The 22,798-nt window shown below is 40.9% G+C and overlaps 1 protein-coding gene across 1 annotated transcript in view; it reads right to left on the reverse strand.

The window, feature by feature from the left end:
* The window catches only part of SMYD2 (SET and MYND domain containing 2), a 56,460-nt gene extending 38,267 nt beyond the window's left edge, over positions 1-18,193 (reverse strand). The window contains exons 1-4 of the mRNA XM_015818018.1: positions 17,852-18,193; positions 15,064-15,127; positions 2,317-2,427; positions 145-205 (exon numbers count right to left, since the gene is read on the reverse strand). Coding sequence (XP_015673504.1) covers positions 145-205; positions 2,317-2,427; positions 15,064-15,127; positions 17,852-18,033 — 418 coding nt within the window. The 5' untranslated portion in view covers positions 18,034-18,193. The remainder of the gene's footprint in view (positions 1-144; positions 206-2,316; positions 2,428-15,063; positions 15,128-17,851) is intronic.
* Between the last annotated feature and the right edge of the window lie 4,605 nt (positions 18,194-22,798).

Consider the following 22,798-nt stretch of genomic DNA (forward strand, 5'->3'; position numbering starts at 1 on the left):
GCTTTGTTTTATAATGAATATTCCCAAGAGTCGTATTTTTGTTTTTATTGCTGAGTGAGTATATATGTAGAAAAATTGGTAAGTCTTTTTTTTTCTGAAAAGCCTTTTGAAAATCAACATACTGTTTCCTTTATTTCTACTTACGGGATTCAAATTCTTTTATAGAAAGGAGTTTCTCTGACTCAGTCCTTTCCGGGTGTGTTTTCTGGTAATGGTGCAAAAAAAGGAGGAAGGAGGGAGAGAAAATGACTTGTTGAGAAAAAAAGTCCAAAATATTTCTTCGGCTATTTGCAATTGTCACTTGTAACAATCATCTTGCCCAGTAAAGACTGCAGAGGAAGGGATGAACAGGTTTACTTGTCATGACCTCCTACAGTATATAAGCCATTAAGAGACACAGAGCTCATGCTGGAATTTGCACACACATATATAGAAAGAGTAGATTCAAAAACTCTCCCTTGTTTTAGTTGCAAATTTGCAGGGGGAGGGGGGGACAGCTAAGAGTAGCAAGCAGTCAGAAGGCAGACTTTGCTTTGAGGAAAGTGAATAATCTCAGTGTTGACAGAGTTCAAAAGCAACACTCCAGCATTGGCCTAAGGCCACTCCTTTGTAATTTTGGCCATTAAATGTGAGTTTGCAGGTGGCCCAACAGCTGAGATTTGGAGACTTTAGTTTGCATATTTAAATAGTTTTCATATTCCATGTAGGGCCCCCTCCCATTCCCTGCAAGCTATAAAAGCCCAAATTTATTCCAATGACTTTTCATCATTAAACATCTAATTTTGCTTATGGATCACCAGTAGGCTGTGCTTTAATTTGAAAAAGGGGAAGGGAGAAAGAGAAAAGAAAGGAGCAAAGGAGAAGGGAATCAGTCAGACAACCCTGCCTGCAGGCCTTCAGCATCTTTTCTCTATACTGTACCTGGATTTTTCTTGTGAGATAAGCAATTCTCAGACATATAGATTTTCTTCATAGGCCATGGTTTACGGAGTTTATTTTTTTTTAATGCACACTGGAGAAGTGCAATAGCATACAATATGGTCACTTAGAAACATGCAAGCAAGCAAATTCTCCCTGTGAACAAATTCTGAGGCATGCTTCTCACCAATCCAAGACTTATATAGGAAGAACTGTCCAGGTATTTTGATGCCGATGGAGTATTTCAATTCTCTGTGCTCCCTCTTACCTCTCTTCTACTAAGCTGCTATCCTTGCTTGGTAAAATAGACTAAGATATGCCCATTCATGCAGTTATCTCGAAACCAAGGAAGAAGGTACCTATTCAAGGCATATTTTAATATAATACTTTTTTTACACTGAATTAAGCTTTTCTGAACTGTTTGCTTTTAAGCAAATTTCAGTGGGTTAAAGCCAAACTGGGTCACCCCATGGGAACACATCCATTAATCCTAAAACAAATTAAGAATGTATTAGCTAATTTAGACCCCATTGGTGTCAGTGGGTCTACTCTAGATACAGAATGTTCCAATTGTTTCATCTTTGTTAAGCCACTCTGATATGGGATGTGACCCATTAATGGAAGTATAGTACTCAGCAGGTTTTACTATATGTCTGAAATGTAAAGAAAAGGAAAATCTTCAAGTTATATAAAATACGACCAATGTAGCAGTTAAAATCATCTAGCAAATAGTATAAAGGTCTCTGGGTTTTTTTTCTTCTCCTTTTGCTTCTTTCTCTAAGTATAAAGCAGTTCTTCTAGAATTAAACCCTTTCACTTGCTAGACCATTATTTTTAGTGATCTAATCAGACTGCGCTTCATATCTACCTTTTATTCTATTTTCTCAAATCTTCTCTATGTTCTGTTTTAAAACCAAGCTATGATGTCTCAGCTGGCCATGACAGGTTGTCACAAAGGTCATTTCAACTAGTGAAAATAGTTATCTTTACCTTTGGGAACATCTTTCTCAATAACTTATGTATTATAAGTGATGCAAAAAACAGCCCAGATCCCAAGCAACTAGATTTGTAGAGAAACCACAGCAGGCTCAAAATTTCAACTTCATGACTAAAGCAAGTACTCTCAAACCCAGATTCATGTTTTATGGAATCCTGTAAGAGGGAGGGCAATAGGAGGCAACTTGGCAGATAGGAAAGACAGAGGCTGTTTCAAGATGCAACATTTTAAAATATTCTTAAGTAATGTATTATTCAGAGGTTCAGCAAAGAACTATCAATGGTTATAAGCAAGAAGTTAGGAAATAAATTTTGCAGAGATCTGTTATTGACAGAGTTATTTTCTTCTTTCCTATCCATTTAGACAAAGCAAGGCAAAACAAATATTTCAGACCAGCTCACCTGTTTGGCAAGAATCCTTGCTGTGAGTCTGACTGTCTCAGAGGGATTCCAGTTCTGTCCAAATACGCACATGGCAGAACACTCCAATTTGTGCAATGGCCAATCCTGTTTCTAGAGAATTAAACATACAACCTGAAAATGCATGAAATTTGTTTTCCTCACAATGAAAAGATAGCACTGGAAAAAAAATTAAACTTAAAGGTAAAGATATCCTCTTTTCTGACATAAAATTCATATGTATTGGTAAGATTTGTAATAGTTAAAAGAACATAGAGTCTGTGTTCAGTAAGATAATTGAAAGAACAGATCTAAATTAGTGGGCAATGTCATTGACCAAATTAACCTACTTCTTCCATTACCATGAGTAGAAACCGAGTTATGATCACCATTGCTGGTTCTATGAAATGCATGTGTTTGCTACAAATTACACAACAAAGAACTGAAGCAAATCTTGGATGATCTCTTAAAATCCTATTCTCCAGAAACTATTTTTCAGTGATCTCCACTTATCTTTGCCAAAGAAGTAATCATCAGAGATTAAAGCTAAAAAATCCCTATTTGAATCTGCTGAATATGTGTATGTGTGCTTATACATGTGAGAGAAAACACTATTGAGGAGTTGCTGACTTTTATGAGGTAGAAAATAATATTCACACAATTAATCAGCAGCCTCATTTTACTAGCACACATAGGCGTAGAAAATGCACAGTTAAGACAGATGCAAAATTGACAATGCCAATATGTCCTTCCAACATCCCCTTCTGACCCCTTTATTCTTTAAGCATAGTTAATTAAATTTTTTCCTCAGGCTGAATCCAACTGAGTTATATGAACTAGTAAGGTGGTTAAAGGGACAAGATACAGATGAATTGTGCAAAACAAGATAAAAGGCAGGAACATTGCAGGAATATGGGAGCAGTGTCTGCATAATATCTGGCACGGAAGCATTCTGACAGAGATCTTTTTAGTGATCACAGCAGGATCACATTTAACATTCTTTTCCACCATTCCTCTAAGCCATTTGATTGATAGCAGGCAGCGTTGTTCTAGCCAACTCTCTAATGCTGTAACGATACTCCAGATTCAAGAGGGGGGGGGAAACAGGGCAGCCAATATTTCTCTCTGATTTAAGGATTATAATCAGAACACTTCTGGAAAGGACATCTGCCTTTTAAAAATGGAAGGGGAGACATGGATTTCAGAATAACTCCCATCTGCTAAGGATGTATTGAACAGAACTTTATGGGATGTTATTCTCTCTCACACACACACAAAATCAAGTTCTCCAAAACTAAAATGTGGCTATGTCCATATCTCCTTTCAAAGTCTCCTATGCATTTTAGATTACTCAGAGGCATCAAGACCAAAAGAAAAGTCACCAAAAGCTAAAATAAATATGTATAAAAATTTAGGAGAGAGAATTAAAAAACCTCTCATTGTGAACATCACCAGTCTAGGTCACTTTGGTGATACGGTCAACGTTGGAAGTGGTGAGTGAAGGCAGCAAGGGCCTGGATGGAGAGAACCAAGCTAAAGTTGAACCCAAGAGAGATGGTTGCTCTTTACTCATTGAGGTCTAATAGAGTGAACATGGGACAAATAACAATGCATATAGCCGAAATGCACTTTAGAATTTATTTATTTTCACTTTTTTGAACCATCCATCTCCCTCAGAGAGGGACTCCGGGCAGTGTACAATAAAATGCTGAAACATAAAAGTAGATAAAAGTTAAATATTTAGATGGAGGCAAGAATGATTAAACACTGTTTAATTTAATTAAAAGGTGAAGGAAGGGCTTTCAGTGCACTAGCCAGCTTTCCTGGGCTCTCCATGCAAGGCCGCAGAGCCATGTTATGACTCTTTTTCAAAAGGCCAGCAGAGTGGAGGCCTGCTTCACCTCTGGGGGAGAAGATTCCAAAGGGTGGGGGAAGTGGCAGAGAAGACTCTCTTTCTGGACTCCAGTCGGAGTTCTTTAGCTGACAGGGTCTGCAGCATACCTTCCCTGCATGACTAATGGAACAAAAACAAGAATACTTATTTTCAGTACTGTTAATCAGTTTCTGAAATGGAAACATAACAGGGAGAAGTAGATCTAAAATTCTTTGACTTGAACTATATTACTTATAAGGTTATAAGTATATAACTTATAAGATTTGGCAAATCATCTGGACTTGATTGGGATACTGGCTATTTTGGAAAGACTAGCTATCTTAAATTATATACAGTCAGGTGGGTTTTCCTTCAGGAAAAAGGAATTTCAGCAGAACAGGAGATTCCCCAGAAGTACTTAATTTATATTCAGTACTGTAGTACAATCAACACCATTGTGAAACCAGTTAAGCTATAAAAAATTGCCATGCCAAAAAGTAACATTTCTTTTTTACTTGAACAAGTACTCAAGGCTGCTAGCAAGATTCAAAAAGAAAAGACAATCCAAAAACTATGCACATCATAGTTAATGTTAAATTTAATTGATAGCTTTAAATTAAAATTCTGGTGAAAGAGACACTTTTAAACATATTTTTTTATCTTCTAGTGATGGAATGTAGTCCATAGCTTAAAAGCAATGCATATAGCCTGAGGTACTAGTTACCATCCGTGGAGCAAGACGGTCTTGCAATGGCCTAGAATTATCCTCTCTACACACAAGTGAAGACCAATCAACAGCATCATCTGAACAAGATGAAAATATGACTTTAAGATAGCTGTATAAATTAGAAATGCAGTTGCAAACAAATTTAATCTGCAGGCCCTTTCCTTTGAATTGCAAGGGACAAGACTAGTGACATCATATCATCACCAAGTTTGACAAGATTGAATTCCCAGGCTCAATTTCATCTATTTCTACAACTGGGAATAAAAAGGATGTTAATCCTAAAAACAGAAAAAAAATACTCATGGTGCTTTTTTAATAGATGCCAGCTCTGTTTCTACTAAGACTCAGATACAAGAAAAGCACAATGTTTTGCTTCATAATTATTCACTGGGCTCATAACCATTAAACATAAATTAACTAACTCCAAGCCATAACCTTATAAACTAATCTTTCTTAAAACCAGATATAGCTCTTATTTATATTATACCTTTGTCTATATTCTGAGCTCATGCAACGTCCATTATATCTGAAGGAAGGCCATTATGAAATTATTATATGATTGCACCTTAAAGATTCATATAAATGTTAATCCGCCTTCAACTTTTAACTGTCCAAAAATCCTGGTGGAAGAAGAATCTACCTTCTTGGAAGATGTGGTGACAGCCAGAGTGCTACACCAGAAGCAAGATAATTAATCATCCACATTACTATTGAAGATTCAGCCAGATTCCTCAGAACTACTTAATTTATTCAGAATAATTACAAGCTGAGTAGAAATCCAAGTAATAATACATATACAAAAAGCAATCTATTGAAAAGTCATAGGAGGAACAGAAGATACACACTTTTTCTCTTTCCCCCATCTCCTCCCACACATCCATAAAACATGGATGGGAAGATAAACAAACCAACAATAGCTCAAAAGGAACCACAATGTATGACTATTCAGAACATGAACTCTACATACATTAAAGTATCTGAACACCACCACCCTCAAAATGAAATTAGGAATAAAGCCATGTGTTTATACAAACAACAGAAAGAGACACCCCCCAAAATAGAGAAAAGAAGTATTTTCAGCATGCTCAACCTCAAAAAATATGGGATTTTTAAATTTGTTTTAAAGAAATTATCACACTTATAGTGAGTCTTAGTTTGACCAGGATAGTTGTGGCTTCAGGTGGGTTTCCCTTCAGGAAAAAGAAAAAAGGAATTTCACCAGAACAGCAAATTCCCCAGAATTACTTAATTTACTTCTGCCTTTGATCCTGGTGAGCTGGCAGTAGCGCTAAAAGGGATCAGGCCGCAATAACACCACGTGGTGGGGACGCTGTCAGAGAGTGTTCTATACAAAGCATTAAAACTGGGAGTGGAATTAATTTGTGGTGTTCAAACAAACCGGAAGGCATGGCCGTTCAGGGTTTATGAAGTGGATTGGACTTAAATTACTTATAAGTCCAGCTGAAAGAAGGAATTCTCAAATTTAAGAGAGAACTTCAATTAATTGTTATTTCAGAGGATTTCAAATATAAAATTTTATTTCATTTCCAAACACTGCTGTTATACAAATCCAAGTAAGCCATTGTGAAACTATATTCATCTCCCCATATTATAAAGTTATCAAGAAAAAATATGCCTGTGACTCTTTCGTGGCCCTTCGTGCAATTCATGATAAAATCATATTCCTGTGCACAGGAAAAATATGGATAGTCAAAACAGATTTAGTCCTCCCAATTCCTAAATATAGTTCAGTCCATACAATTCTGTTGCACATTCATTAATGAGAGCAGAATTACTTTTTCTGAGGTATTTTTACAGCTGCACTGCTTGCCATTTGCAATATATGACAGTTTCAGTAAACTTGTCAACGCTGCTAACATTGGATGTTCTTGCTTTGACAACAGATGGAAATGTAGCCATCTTTTCTCTTTTGCTTTTAGAGTTAAATGACGCTGGGAGGGGGAATGTGGATGAGAGTCCAGTTAGTCATAACAACAATAACTCAGCCATGGGAATTAAGGTTACTGAGATCAGAGTTGATGAAGATTTGGCGGGCTGGAGAGCTGCGGAGAAAGCCCACACTTCAAGCTAATTGGGGAATGTGATTTATGACTGTTAATTGGAGGAGGGAATTGTGCTTTGATACTTTGTGCCTGGGGGGGAGGAATTCAGTTTTTTATTTTAACTATGTACTGCCGATACCTTGTTTCTTGAATAAAAGATTCTTTAAGGTAAACAATGCCTCAAAGTTCTTTTAAAGAGATTCATCTGTCGGAACCATGACATTAAGCCAAAAACGCCATTTTTTTTCTAACTATCTTGGGGTCCCAAGCCCTAGTCGCTGTCCCTAGAATCAAGGGATAAGCCGACAAAGATTCGGGCAAGATCTCAGCATGGGAGAAAGAAAGAGCGCCTGAAACCAGCATCCCAGTGGCAGCTGCTACCTTAGAGGGGGCAACGACAGCCAACACGCCGGGGGAGAAGGAACTTTTTCAGGCCTCCCAGCTGGGGACAAAGCCCAAACTGTGAGGACAGCTGATCTGGTCATCAGAATGGACCCTACCCAGCAGAGACTCCAGACACTTCGAGATGGCCTTGCTACCATCAAGTGTTTCAAAGGTGGATGAGGTTTAGCTGCAAAGAGGGGATTCCAGCACGTCAGGTTCCTCAGACCGGTGTAGAACCACAAAATCATTTACTGCTGAGGACTCGGGTGAGTGGAAGTACCTGTCTGCAGCCCATAGTCAGTCAGTGGAGAAGTTGGTGGAAAGATTTGAGGAGTTAGAGATGAAGAGTGGAGAACAACCTTCCCACTCCCCATACGCGAGCGATCATGATGATCGGCAAGGCAGCCACCAACTCCTACCAAGGGGAACCCCCCCGTCTCCCCTGTGCAGATCAGGCAGCCTCCCCGCCCTCAAAGCCACCGACCATGGCCTCCAGCCCCACATGGAAAGACAGCTCCATTCGTTACCCCTCCAAAAGCCCAGATGGCTGCCGATGGGATAAGAGCCTGAGCCATCACTGGGACAGCCAAACCCCGGATCGACATGCTTACCGGCCATCCAGCCCGGGGCCCGTACAACAATGGGGAATGTTGCAGTCTCCCCAGGTGGGAAGCCAGCAGTTGCTGGTGGTGCAGCAGCCAAACTGGGAATGGCCACTGCCCCCAAATGTGCAGCATCAGATGGGGACCTTGCAACAACCAGGGATGATGCAGCTGCCAGGGGTCAGCAACCACTGGGAACACTGCAGCAGAAGTGGGACTGGCCACCGCCTCCAAACGTGCAGCAACCGCTGAGGGGCCTGCAACCAATGGGGAACCAGCAACAACCGCCTCTGGGGCCACAGAGGGGCCTGAAGCAACTGGGGGCACCATAACCCCCCGCAGGCCAGCAGCAGTGGGGATGGCAGCAGCCCCCGCCCACGCAGCAATCGCTAGGAAGCAGCAGCTGGGAGTGCCATTACAGCAGCCACTGAGACTGGTGGGGATTGTACAGCAAGTGGGGGTGCCACAGCCACCGGCAATGCAACAACAGGGGTGGCAACAGCCCCCGGGCATGCAGCAACCGCTGGGAGGCTTGCAGCAACTGGGGGGTACGGCAGCTGCCATGGGGGGGCAGCAACAATTGGGATGCAACATCCACAGTGGGGAGGCCAGCAATCACTGATGGCACCACCTCTTAAAGCCATCTTTGATGGGGACCTGGAGAAGCTGACCTTTTTCCTCATCAGGTTCACTCTCACTTGAACTGCTGTGCCTATTTCTATCCAAACCCAGCTGCTATGGTCGACATGATTGCGTCCAGCTTGGAAGGAGAAGTATCTGAGTGGCTGAACAATTTTGATAACAAGCAAGCACCCAAGTTAGAGGACCCCCATCTCTTCCTCCTAGGACTGAGAGCAAGGTTCAAGGACCCATTCATTGCTCTCAAAGCGGAGGATCAAATCCACAAAATAAAACAAGCTGGCAGGCCTGCACTGGAATACTTATGAGAGTTTTGCAAGATAGCTGGCCGAATAGATAAGTGGCCTGAGCAATCCCTAGTCCATCACTTCAAGGAGGGACTAGACGACTACCTCTCCCAGGCTTGTATCTATCGAGCAGTCCCTGATCAGCTGCAAGAGTGGTACCAGGCAGCAGTAAGACTAGATGTTCAGCTCACCCGCTATCAGAAGCCACCCCCATAGGAAGCCGAGTCGAGGCCAAACCAACCCAAATGACAGCCACCCCCCCGAAAGCCTCCAACCACTGCTGCTACTGAAAATCCCAGACCACCTGCTAGGCCACCGATCAAGTGTTTCAGATGTGGACAACAGGGACATCGAGCAGCAAATTGCCCAGTCCCTTACCCCCAGCAGCAGAATAGACTGGGACCACCAGCGAGAAAGAAACCAGCCCAGCAGCCAACAAAAGAGAAATCCAACTGGATCGTACAGGAACCCATTGCCCAAGTCACATCCCCCACACAGGAGAGTGCCGAGACCCAAGCCGGACCTGCCACCACTCTACCCTCCTACAATAGCGATGACGAAGGAGAGAATGACCCAATGGTGAATTGATACATCCACTACCTTCTTCACTACCTGCCAAACTCATAATTCCTAAGATGGGGGCACTGGTAGATTTAAAAGTACTAGTCGACTCCGGACACTCCTGGTGCATTATTAGTCACTTACCCTGAAAATGGGAATACGAGCAAAGCTGCTCTCCAAATCTGTGAGGTTGGAGCAAGCCAATGTCTCCCTAATGGGAGGAACTTTAGTCACGCAATTGACTGAGCCCCTACGCTTAGAAATAGGTGAGTACTGAGAGTTCATTGGTTTCATGGTGGTTCCGAAAATGACTGAGGCTGTGATCCTAGAGCTAGCCTGGTTGGACAAATGGAAGCCATTTATCTGGTGGGAGAAGGGAATGAGGACTGTAAGGTTACCTATAGGACCCAAGCCCCCTTACCTCGATGGATGTTACAGGAGACTTTAGCCAACCCAACGAGCTAGTGCACATGGCTGCCTTGTCTCAACCAGGCGAACCACTCATTCCCAGTGAATACCGGGACCTAGCGGAGGCGTTTAGTGAGAAGGAATGCAACACCCTGGCTCCCCACTGACCCAATGATTGCTTTATCAAATTGTTACTGGGAGCCAAACTCCCATGACTGAGAATGTATGCTATGTCCCCCCTTGAAATGGAGGAGATGCAGCGGTATGTGGACAAAAACTTAGCAAGGGGATTTATCGAACGGGCCAAGTCTGCCGTGGGAGCTCCGATGTTATTTAAAGAAAAAAAAGACGGGTCGCTTTGTCTCTTGCTACATTATAAAGGTTTGAACGTGATGAGCATGGAAAACAAATACCCCCTCCCCCTCCTGAAGGACTTACTGATACACCTGGCTAAGGGGAGGGTCTTTACTAAGTTGGACTTGAGAGAAGCTTATTACTGGGTGAGGATAAAGGAGGGAGATGAGTGGAAGACTGCTTTTAACTGTCCCATGGGAAGCTACCAATTTAAAGTCATGCCTTTTGGTCTGCAAGGGGCTGTCTTCATGCAGCTGATTAATCAGGTACTACATGACCATTTATACAAATGGGTTTTGGTGTACTTTGATGACATCCTGATATACAGCACGAATATGGCTGACCACGTAAAACTAGTGAGAGAAGTGCTAAAGAAACTGTTGAACACCAAAATTTATGTTAAACTATTAAAGTGTGAGTTTCACCAGACCCAACTGGATTATCTTGGCTACAGAATTTCCAGCGAGGGCATTGAAATGGACCCGACCAAAGTGAAAGCCGTAACTGAATGGCAACCCCCAAAGATTCGCAAACAGTTCCAGAGCTTTCTGGGATTTGCCAACTTCTACCGTCAATTCATCCCCTCCGCTGAAATTGCCCTGCCCCTTACGGAATTACTAAAAACAGGCAAAGGGGGAGGAAAGCTGTTTCCGAGCCAACTACTAGCGTGGACTATGAGCTGTCAAACCACTTTTGAAGATTTAAAAAGACTATTTGCGCTCGAACCAGTCTTAAAACATCCTTGCCCAGGGAAGCCCTTTGTGATTCAAGCCAATGCCAGCGATATGGCTGTCGAAGCTGTGCTACTGCAAAAGAACCAGAGTGGGATCCTACAACCCTGGGCCTACACCTCAAAAAAAAAATCACTGGATGCGTGAGGTGGGCTGTGTAGGAAAAGGAGGCTTTCGGAATCCACTGGGCTCTATTAAACTGGCGACACTATCTAGAGGGGAGTAAGGTGCCTTTCGAGGTATGGACTGATCACAAAAACCTAGAAGCACTAAAGACTCCCCGCAAATTATCCCTGAAACAAGTACAATGGGCGCAGTACTTTAACCATTTTAACTTCACCCTAAAGTACATACCGGGAGGAAAAAACTTCTTAGCTGATGCTCTATCCAGACTGCCCCAGTACATAAGCCAGCGTGAAGAGGTTAATGAGGCAATTATCTCCAATCCACAAACCGCTTCTCAGCGTACACCGCACAGAGTCCCACCTCCAAGAGCCCCTAATCCCAATGACCCTGGGGCAAAGAAAATAAAACAAGAGCTCCTCATCGACCACTGGTTCAAGGACAATCAAACCTCCCTAACATGCAGAGACAGTTTGGCTTACAAAGGGAGAAAACTATATTTGCCAGAGACCCTCCGCCTTAACACGCTCCGACATAGCCATGACATAAAACAGGCTGGGCACTTTGAATATTTAAAAACACTACACCTCATCTGCTGTTAATTCTGGTGGCCGGAATTGAAACAGGACATGGAAAGCTATGTCCAGAGTTGTGCTGTATCTGCCACCATGAAAAGAATTCCAGGGAAACCCCCTGAGTTATTGCAACCAATGGCAGACCCTTCCCAACCATGGGAAGAAATTGCTATGGATTTCATAGTAGATCTACCTGAAAGTAGGGGAAATACAGTCATCTGGACTGTGATAGATCTGTTCTCAAAGCAGGCTCACTTCACTGCCTGCAAAGGGCTCCCGTCTGCCCAACGATTAACCAAAATGTACTTGAAACACATCTACAGACTGCATGGCACATCTAAACGAATAATCTCTGACGGGGGGGTGCAGTTCACAGCTAGGTTTTGGAGGAGTTTTCTTAAACTAATTGGCTCATCTCAAGGACTATCATCTGCTTTTCACCCGTCTACTAATAGGGCTGTTGAATCCACAAACTCAATGATGGAGCAGTATCTCAGATGCTATGTTGATTATCAACGAACAAACTGGACTGACCTCCTCCCTTTTGCAGAGGTGGCTTACAATAACTCTGTTCACAGCAGCACTGGCTTCACACCTTTTAAAGTGGCCACAGGAAAAGAGTTCAGCCTGATACCCGAATATCCCCAAGGACCCTCCGTTTCCCAGATTCTTGATCAATGGGTGAGGGGGTGGGAAGAAGTTTGGAAAACCACAAATATTGCTTTGAAAAAGGCTTCCGAGACATACAAAAAACAGGCAGATAAAAAAGGGCTCTTCAAAGAACATTCCCAGTTGGGGAAAAGGTTTATCTGTCAACTAAATATTTACGGCTTAAGTTACCTAGTAAGAAGTTACGACCAAAGTACTTGGGACCCTTCCCCATTGTAAAGATCATTAATTTAATTCCATACAGTGGAATTAAAACTTCCTAGGCTCTTAGGAAAAGTTCACCCTGTTTTCCTTTGTAGCCTGTTGAAATCTTTTCGGGGTTCCACTTTAAGACTCCCCCTAAGAAGGCATCTGGACCCCTCATGGTGGCAGGACAGACTCACTAAGAAGTAAAGCGTATTCTTGATTCTAGAATTTTTAAGGGGAAATTGTAGTACTTAGTGCAATGGAACAGATATTCGTTGTCTGAGGCCACCTGGGTGAAGTCTAGCGATGTAAAAGCTGACAGACTCATTAATAGATTATATAAGAAACACCCTAATAAACCAAAAGGCAATCCCTAATCTGTGCTTTTGTTTACATTTCAGGATTTGTCCTTTTTATAAGGGGGGCTGGATGTTAACGCTGCTAACATCAGATGTTCTTGCTCTGACAACAGATGGAAATGTAGTCATATTTTATCTTTCACTTTTAGAGTTAGATGATGCTTGGAGGGGGGATGTGGATGAGAGTCCAGTTAGTTATAACAATAATAACTCAGCCGTGGGAATCAAGGTTATTGCACCCAGAGATGATAAAGATTTGGCGGGCTGGAGAGCTGGGGAGAAAGCCCGCGCTTCAAGCTAATTGGGGAATGCGATTTATGACTGTTAATTGGAGGAGGGAATTGTGCGTTGATACTTTGTGCCCCGGGAGGGGGGGAATTCAGTTTTTGGCTTTAACTATGTAGTGCCGATACTTTGATTCTTGAATTAAAGATTCTTTAAGGTAAACAATGCCTCGAAGTTCTTTTAAAGAATTTCATCTGTCAGAACCATGACTAATACACAAAAACCTTCCAGACAGTAAAATAAATAAGAAGCCTGCAGATATACAAAAGTAAGTCAGCTTATCTGACTTTTGAACTATGCAACTATTGAAAAACAGAACATATTCAAAAAACATTACATCAATTTTGGTGTTTAAACAACAGCAACGAAAAAATTCAGAGTGCAAACAGCAATTCTAATATGGACAACAAATTCTTCTCTGTTTTTGTCAATTCTGAATAGTTCAGTTTGGTGTCAGTTCTAGATAGAATCAGAAAGAGTCTATCAGAAAGAGGAGTGAAAGGGATGGCCTTGGCCTAATTTTAAAAGCCTTTTGCAAACCATCTATTGAGAAGAAAGAATGGTATTGGTCTTCCTTGACAGTCATATTAGATGGTGGAAAAAATGAAAGGTAGAAAAAGAAAGTGGTAAAAAGAAGACTGAAATTGTTGTCTGGGAATGTGATAACCATAGGTAAGGCTATTTTGATAGTAAGTCTTTTGTCATGATACTGTCTCCTAATCTCCATATAGTCTAATTTCAGACAATAAACAAATTATATATTCATCCAAGCATTTGCACAATTAGCTTCCCCACTGGTTTAATTTCTCTATAGGCTAAGAATTTATTATGTTTATCATTTTACTTTCTATCCTTAAATAATCTACTGTCAGTTTTGCTTCTGTACATCATACTATTCTAGTTCAAAATGAAGAAAAGTGAAGTTTGCTTCTGTTTCTCATTCTCTGCTAGCCTAAGAAGAGAAAAGATACATAGACTCCAATTCATTTATAAAAAGTAGCAATGAAGCATCTTAGTATATCAATAACAAAGATTTTACAAAAATATCAATCTATATAGCAATATTTCTAGGATAAACCAGCCATCATAATTTAATTTTGCTTGATTCAATTCCATTTTCATATTATTTCTTAGACTTCACTTTCCTGATATATAAGCTCTTAGCAATGTAAATTAATTCCAGACAGACTAGTTTAAATCTAGAATATAAACAGAAATCTTCAATGTGGCAGTGGAAATCCACATACAACAATTATATATGAATGCTCTAAACTGAAAAACACTTCTAACGTAAGGTTAAAAACCCTCTATTTTGTGCACAAAAGTTTCCAAAGTGGTAATAAATATTCAAAATTAGCCTAATAGTACTTCTTTGTGCATGTAATATGTATATAACTACTACCAGGCACAGTTGGTTTGTAAACACACACTATTATTATTAGCAGCAATGAAGTACATTTGCAAACAGATTCTCCCCACCCACTCACCCCCTCCCCAAGCTAAATCTAGTCTTTATTTCCGATTGCTCAGATAGGCACAAGCTTCCTCATCGGCTTAGTGAAATAACGTTAAACCATCTGGTTCCCTAAAAGTAGGCAGAAGCTTTTGAAGCAATTAGGGCCATGTAGCAGTCAACTAATCTAATGGCTCAGCAGTCCTATGATCCATCACAGCTGATCCTCAGTGACTCGTTATGGCAGTGTTTCTCAACCTTGGCAACTTTTAACTTGGGTGGACTTCAACTCCCAGAATTCCCCAGTCAGCAAGGGGGAATTTCTTTGCAGCCTTTCTTTGTGCTACGCTGAAGTTTTCAATCCCTGTTTCCCTCTCCAAACTACAGTACCTGGAAATTATTAACTGAAATAAAGACGTTCAGAAACACAGCATTAAGAGAAAAAAAATCCAGATTTATTGGGATACTCACCTGGCATTCTACATTGCAGTAAAAAGCCTGCTTGCATTTTCCACAACGGGACAATCCTTCTTTCCTAAATAGAGGTAAGTATAAAATGGTCATGCTTTCTTTACAATAATAGCCTTTAGTACTGCAGCATGCAAAAAAAACGAGTAACCCCTATAAGGACAAGGGCAGCCTCATAGTTACATATAACAATTATCATTATTATCAAAAGTTGCCAAGATGAGCTTTATTCTCTAGACCAGAGTGGGCAGTTTTCGGCCCATGGGCACCACTCTGCCTGCAGATATTTCTCTTGATGTTATTGCATTCACTGCTACTTGACATTTTTGTTAGATCCATTTTGTAAAAGCCCCCACGAGCTTTTGAATTTTTAAGCAGGTCACCAGCCCCCAAATTATATCTACCTCTGCTCTTCATTTATTTCTAGTTGCTTTTTGAAAATTGCTTTATGGTCTTATCAGCTAAGCATAACATTGCCAAATATTATGATTTTCCTCTATGATATCCAGTGCTGTTACTAAGCTCTGTTCCCATGGTGATTCTTTGAACTTAAATGATGCACAGAAAATATGAGAAGCCATGAGATCCAGCAAAATCAAAGCAACTTTGCAAATCCTAAGCTATTCCACCATGTTCTTTTTAGATAGAAGAGGCTTTCTCCAGGCAGCCCTTCCAAACAAACCATACTTGTTCAGTCTTTTTATAATTGTACTGTCATGAACTTTAGCATTTAAGGTCTGTAGAGTCTAAGATGTAACTCTTGGATTTTTTTGAAATTTCTCTGAACATTGCACAGTCTGACCTTGGGGTGAATTTTCTGAGATGTCCACTCCTGGGAAAATTGGCTACTGTCTTGAATGTTTTCCACTTGTGTATAATCTTCCTCACTGTAGAATGATGGACTTTAAATTGCTTGGAAATAGTCTTATAACTTTCCCCAGATTGATGGGCAGCAACAATTGCTTCTCTACCATCCTTGATGTCTTTACTCTTTGGCATTGTATTAACACACACCTCAATGCTGGAGACCAGCAAACTCCTAAAACTTCGGCTTTTATGGTCACGCTTGCTGTTGATCAATCGATCAAAGGCCCTTGATTAGCAGTACCTGGCTGCTACCTAGCCTCTTTATAGCTATGGAAGCAGTAAGGGTATATTTAGTTTTTCTGCAAATATCTCCACATAGAGATTGCTCCTTGCCACTCCCACCCATCATGCCATCATAAGCAAATGATACTGTTGCCTGCTCTTCTTAAATATAGCGTAGGCCACTTTCATTTTAATTACACTGAAATAAGATTTAGCTACCATCTATATATTATGAAGAGTCATTGTATCCTCAAGTATTGTGTCCAACTTATCAAATACATGCAGACTTTATAAATGGAAATATACCATTTTCTATAATTGGACATTGTCAGCGACTGAAGTAAACACAAAAAGACATTGGAGAATTAATTCTGATGAGCCAATTTAAAATATTATTTTATTGATTATCTAAAAATGGAAATGGTCTACAACAAGTGTTTCAAACTGCCAGCCCATGGGCCATATGCATCATAGCGAAACCGTGCCCACCCCATTGCCGGCAATGGCAAAAAAATTTGCGACACGTCACGTGACATTGCGAGTCTGACACAAGTTCAGCTAATGAATGTCAAGGAACACAATGAAAAAATGGGACTTATAAAATTTAGAATTGACAATGAAGATATAGAAGTGGTAGAATGATTCTATCAGATCAACAGTAAAGGAAGCAGCAAGAAATGCACCAAGCCTAAGTAAGTAGCTATGAAGGCCTGGAAAAGATATACTGATGTTGTAACATGTTTATACAAAGATCAGAAACATGCATGCAATATTTTTTTTCCTGTAACACTGCATGAACTTTGAAGGACATTAGTAATATTGAAGCTTCTGAACTTTGGTGTTGGAGAAGATTGCCGAGACCCTTTGTGGTCAGTCCTCAAACAAATGAAACACAGAATAAATGCAGTGCAGAGTTCTGAACCCACGGCCTAAATGACCAGACTTAACTTATATTTTGGACACATTATGCAATGACTCAATTTTCTGGAGATCATAATATGGGGAAAGATTTTTTTTTAAAGACTGACAGCAAAGTGCTTGGACCCTATTAACAGTGGTGATGATAAAGCATAAAAATTCCCAAAGGACCCAGTTGGGGATAGATCATCCTAGAGAAAGTCTATTTAAGCAGTTGCTAAAAACTGACATCAACTTGAGGCACCAAAATCAACTCAAACTATTCCCAACCCGCGTAGGTGTTTTATTTGACAATGCCGAGTGCTCTTCATGGCATGGGCTGAAGGAAGAATACAACAAACAGGCAGTGAATGAAATTACACCCCAGGTCCCATTTTAGGGCCACAATTCAGCTGTAGGACAATAGAAAACAACAGCAGCAGGTGAGACTGAATCTGTTCAGAACACCTGTGTCTCCCTTGCAGGACCAGGAAACAAACAAACACACACACACACACACACACACACTTGTTGAGCTGCTGTCTATCTGACAACTGCATTAAGCACACAAGGTGAAGGAGGAGGAAGTGGCTGCACTTAGCCACAACCCACAGCCAACATCCGGGTTTAGGGAGGAGGAGATATATATCTATATATATTAAAGCACGAGAGGCGCAAGTTCCACGAAGGCCTTTCGAACTCCCACCGGCTCACATCTCTCGGGAGCCACCCGGAAGCGAGGGACCACCGCATCGTGGTGGGGCTCATGGGGGCGGCCGGCAGCCCGTCTCCCTCTGCCTGGTACCTGGCAAAGCAGCATTCGCAATGGTTGCCCCTCTCGTTGACGGTCAGCACGCAAGTGAAGGCCGGGCAAGAGAAGAGCTGCTCCCCAATGACGAAGCGGCGGAGCGCCCGCAGGCCCCGGCCCTTCCCGGGGCTCTGGAACTTCTTGAGCCCCTCCATCTGGGAAGGGGCCGCGGCGCGCATGACTCCAGGGGCGCCGCTGCCTTCAAGTAACGCGGCTCCGGGAGGATGGCGCGTCGCGGGGCTATTAATGGAGCACCGGCTCCCGCAGCGACCGGCTCCGGCGAGTCAGCCACCGCGGCACATACATGGGCATGAACGGCGGCAGCCCGCCGGCTCCCTGAAAAAAGTGCGCCGGAGCCCGCTGGGTCCTAGAGGCAATGGGTGCCGCTGAAATCGGGCATAGTCAACCCCCTTGAAAGCAAAGTTTAAACGGCGCAGTTGCAGGAGCCCGAGGCAGGGTTGCTGCCATCTCCCGAGCGCCTCCTTTGCTTCCCCGCGATTTATTAAATCATGCGCAATAGCTGAGCTTTTACACTGTAAGTTGTGCGAAGGGGGTCTGGGCCTATCTACAGTAGAAATATTAAAAACGTTCTGATCAGACCAATTAGTGACTGATAGTAATACACATTTAGTAGGGGAACCCACTAAAAATGGAGTAGTGGTAAAATATTATTCGTGTGATGTTTATGAAAGTTTAAAAAGCATATAGCAAGCTTCTTTCAAAGAGAGGCTACAGTTGATGAAATGTAGATATTATGGCCAGATAATAGAGTTGAGTTTCATTAAAATTGAAATTTAATTAAACTAATATCCCTTCTAATTGAGAGTGAGATGGGCAGTATCTAAATTTGATAAATAAAATTGTAGAATTGTCGGGGGGGGGGGGCTGACAAATCCATCTCTTAAAACCTTTGACAGTTGGATAGAATCAGCCAGTAGGACAAAGGACATAAATGTGTTCTTTGAATGCTAATTAGTATTATTGTTTGCATCTACACCTATATGGCTCATTTCAAATGTTGCAAGGTTCACATAATGCTGTTTTCTAAGTTTTAATTTATAGCCATACAAATGGATATAAGCAGTCTCTATTCATGTTCATGGATAAGTTCACATGTATATTATACTCGGAAGGCTGCTGCATAATGGATTTGTTCATGGGCATTTGCTACCCACATAGAAAGTTTATCCGCTAATTCTTTTATTAATTTGGAAACAAGTATTTGTAGTTCTGTTATAGAAATTCTTAGCTCAAATAAGTATTTGTGCTTCCGAGCAATTGAAAACAAATAGGTAAGGATAAAAATTCAGGACAAATTTATTTTACGTGTACATCCACAAATCTATGGATAAATGTGTGCTGCAGCTGCCAAAAAAGCCAACACAGTAGTAGGCTGCATTAACAGAGGGATAGAATCAAGATCATGTTAAGTATTAATACCACTTTACAATGCCTTGGTAAGGCCACACTTGGAATACTGCATCCAGTTTTGGTCACTGCAATGTAAAAAAGATGTTGAGACTCTAGAAAGAGTACAGAGAAGAGCAACAAAGATGATTAGGGGACTGGAGGCTAAAACATAAGGAACTGATGCTGGAATTGGGTATGTCTAGTAGTCTAATGAAGAGAAGGACGAGGGGGGACATGATAGCAGTGTTCCAATATCTCAGGGGTTGCTACAAAGAAGAGAGAGTCAAGCTATTCTCCAAAGCACCTGAAGGCAGGACAAGAAGAAACGGATGGAGACTAACCAAAGAGAGAAGCAACCTAGAACTAAGGAGAAATTTCCTGACAGTTAGTACAATTAATCAGTGGAACAACCTGCCTCCAGAAGCTATGAATGCTCCAACACTGGAAGTTTTGAAGAAGAGATTGGACAGCCATTTGTCTGAAATGGTTTCCAGCCTGAGCAGGGGGTTGGACTAAAGGTCTCTTCCAAAATAATAATAATAATAATAATAATAATAATAATAATAATAATAATAATAATAATAGTTGTTGTTGTTGTTGTTGTTTTGTTGTTGTTGTTGTTAACCATTCATAACAGAAGGAAAAAAGATACTGTTTCATTGATAAAACTCATCCCCACCAAATCACATACTTATTAAACTGAAGCTGTAATCCAGTGATGGCGAACCTTTTAGAGACCGAGTGCCCAAACTGCAACCCAAAACCCACTTATGCATCGTCGGGTGCCGGGTGGGTGTGGCCCATTGGGTGGGTGTGGCCCATTGGGTCGGCGTGGCTGTGGTGGTAACAGCAGACTGGGTGGGACTAAAAAGTTCAATCAATCAATTCCAACTTTGCCAGATCTTTTTTTTTCCCCGAGAAGTTGAAATTGACTGATTGATTGAACCTTTTTTTTGGGTACATGGCGGCGGAGGCCTAAAGCAAAAAGGTTTTATAAAACCCAGCTGAAGGCCTAGGACTGGGGCGACGGCGTGCGTGCCCACAGAGAGGGCTCTGAGTGCCGCCTCTGGCACCCGTGCCATAGGTTCGCCATCACTGCTGTAATCTATACAGACTAATCTGGGAATAAACTCAATGAACATTGTATGACTTACTTCTAAGTAGGTATGCATAGGATTGGAATAAAAGTAAATAATTTGAGACTAGTTAACACCTTGTATCAAGCATTTGATTTGACATTCATTTAGTCAACAAACCATGATAATAGCAAATTGTAGTTTAATTTAACTCAGACATAAATGAGATTGCTCATACACGTTTGTTCCCAAGAACACAGAAATCAGTTTTAGGAGAATTAAAATCAATGGCATTGATGAAGATTAATCAACATAAGACTCCAGTGGATCTTCAGCATGATTATATTTGCATTTGTATATTTCTTCAGTTTTCATATCAGAATTTGGTAGTTAAGTGCAATAATTTAATTATTTTCTTGTTTTCTCTTTTCTTTTTTGAACTTATATTTTTTGATGTGATTTTGTGATTATAACCTGGGATCATTTTATTGACTGATATTGGTGATACTGTAAATATTTTATTACAAATAACTGATTGTAACCACATTTTCAATAGAGTCATTGTGGCAGGCTAAAATGAATGAATGAATATTTGTGGCTTAATCATAGTTGAAATCACAGTAAAATGGTTATGAATGTATGGATCCAACCTATATTGTGTTCAAAAATATTTTTGAAAATTATGTATAAATCCAGGAAATAGCTGATCCCTGCTTAAACTAGGACTAGCCGTCATTTTACTGAATAAATGCAACTTCCTGTCTAGCATAGATCTCTCGACTATGGAATATTATAGCACTCTCCCTCATTCCTTGTCATCTCAGTCAGTAATGCTTCTCTGAAGCCAATTAGATTTGTCAAGCTGCATTAGTAGAACAGTAGAATAATCTAACACTTCATTCACACCAGAATATAGTGGATCATTTACTTTTCTGGTAATGTTTACCATTTTCATTAATGTTATTAAATCAACTTAAATACTACTAATGATATTACTCGTGTCAGATTTCCCAAGGCATTAGTTTGATGAGTTAGCCATGGCTACAATTAACAGGCAGAAATTGATTTTAAAAAATGGAGAATGCAACAGATGAACAGAGTTGCTTTGCTATGAATATAACAAAAAATCTCAACAATTATATTCCTTTTAATTGTTTTACATTCTGTTTATGTGATCATTTAATGTGTAACCATCTTGTTTTCCAGCAGTGCCGTTCCAAAATTTCTTACAACATAGATTGATAAAAGTATCACAATAAAATTGAAAAATACATACATGAAAACCATAAAATGGAGTAGAATAAAATGAGCTCAACATGACACAATGTGATTGAAGCTCCAAGCAAACCTTGTCCATAATACATTGTAAAGCATACATACTGGACTCAATTGAAATCCTGACCCCAATATCTGGGGAAATTGCCAGGTTTTCCAAATCTTATGGAAGGCTAATAGGGTTGGGACCATCTGAATCATTTGGCAGGTGGCTGTTCCATAGGGCATTACTGCAAAGTTATATCTCTTGGGTCCAAACAACTAATAATGTTTAACGAAAGTATGCCCACCTTCCTGAATCTGACTTAATGAACATCATTACAGACATCAGTCTTGTAAATAATCTGTTCTATGCAGAGATGACAATAAGCATTTTGAATTGCACTTAGAAGCCTAATGGGAGCTGGTGAAGCTCAGAAAACTGGTATTACATAGGCATGTATCCAGAACTTAATGCACTACTGCATTCTGGACCAGTTGCAAGTTCTGGATGCTCTTCAAGGGCAGTTCCAAGTAGAACACATTACAATAGTCTAATCAAGTGGTGACTAAGTCATGAGTGACTAAGTCCCAAAAGTGCTTTTTCAGGAGGCAACTGTACTTTCTTGTTTTTCTTTGAAGACGTTTCACTTCTTATCCAAGAAGTTTCTTCAGCTCTGACTGAATGGTGGGGAATGGAAGGATTTACATCAGGGGTCTTCAAACTTGGCCCTTTTATGACTCATGGACTTCAACTCCCAGAATGCCTCAGCCAGTGTACCTGGCTGAGAAATTCTGGGAGTTGAAGTCCATGAGTCAAAAGGGCCGAGTTTGAAGACCTCTGATTTACATTCTTTGCAGACAACTGGTCATTCACATTATTTTAGAGAATCATGGAGGCCATTTGGAGGTTTACCTGTCTCCTCAGGGTCACCTGAGTAGTGCAAATGTGTGTGGAGCCTTCTTGGCTGCAGAATGTTTTCTGCCCTGTGTCCCTTCACTGCTGAAGACAGACGCAAGCTGTTGGAGATGAGTCTGTGTTGTCTGCATCTCAAACTGAAGCGCAAATGGTTCCTGTAGTCTGCAATGTTTTCTGGGAATCCATTCATACTCCTGCACTATTCGAAGGGTGTTCATCCCAAAGTGCATAGCTAAATGCCATCCATTTAAGTGATTAAAGAACTTTTTCATACAGAATTGTAAA

Source organism: Protobothrops mucrosquamatus, unplaced genomic scaffold, assembly GCF_001527695.2.
Source record: "Protobothrops mucrosquamatus isolate PMUCROS unplaced genomic scaffold, P.Mucros_1.0 scaffold665, whole genome shotgun sequence".
Classification (NCBI taxonomy): domain Eukaryota; kingdom Metazoa; phylum Chordata; class Lepidosauria; order Squamata; family Viperidae; genus Protobothrops; species Protobothrops mucrosquamatus.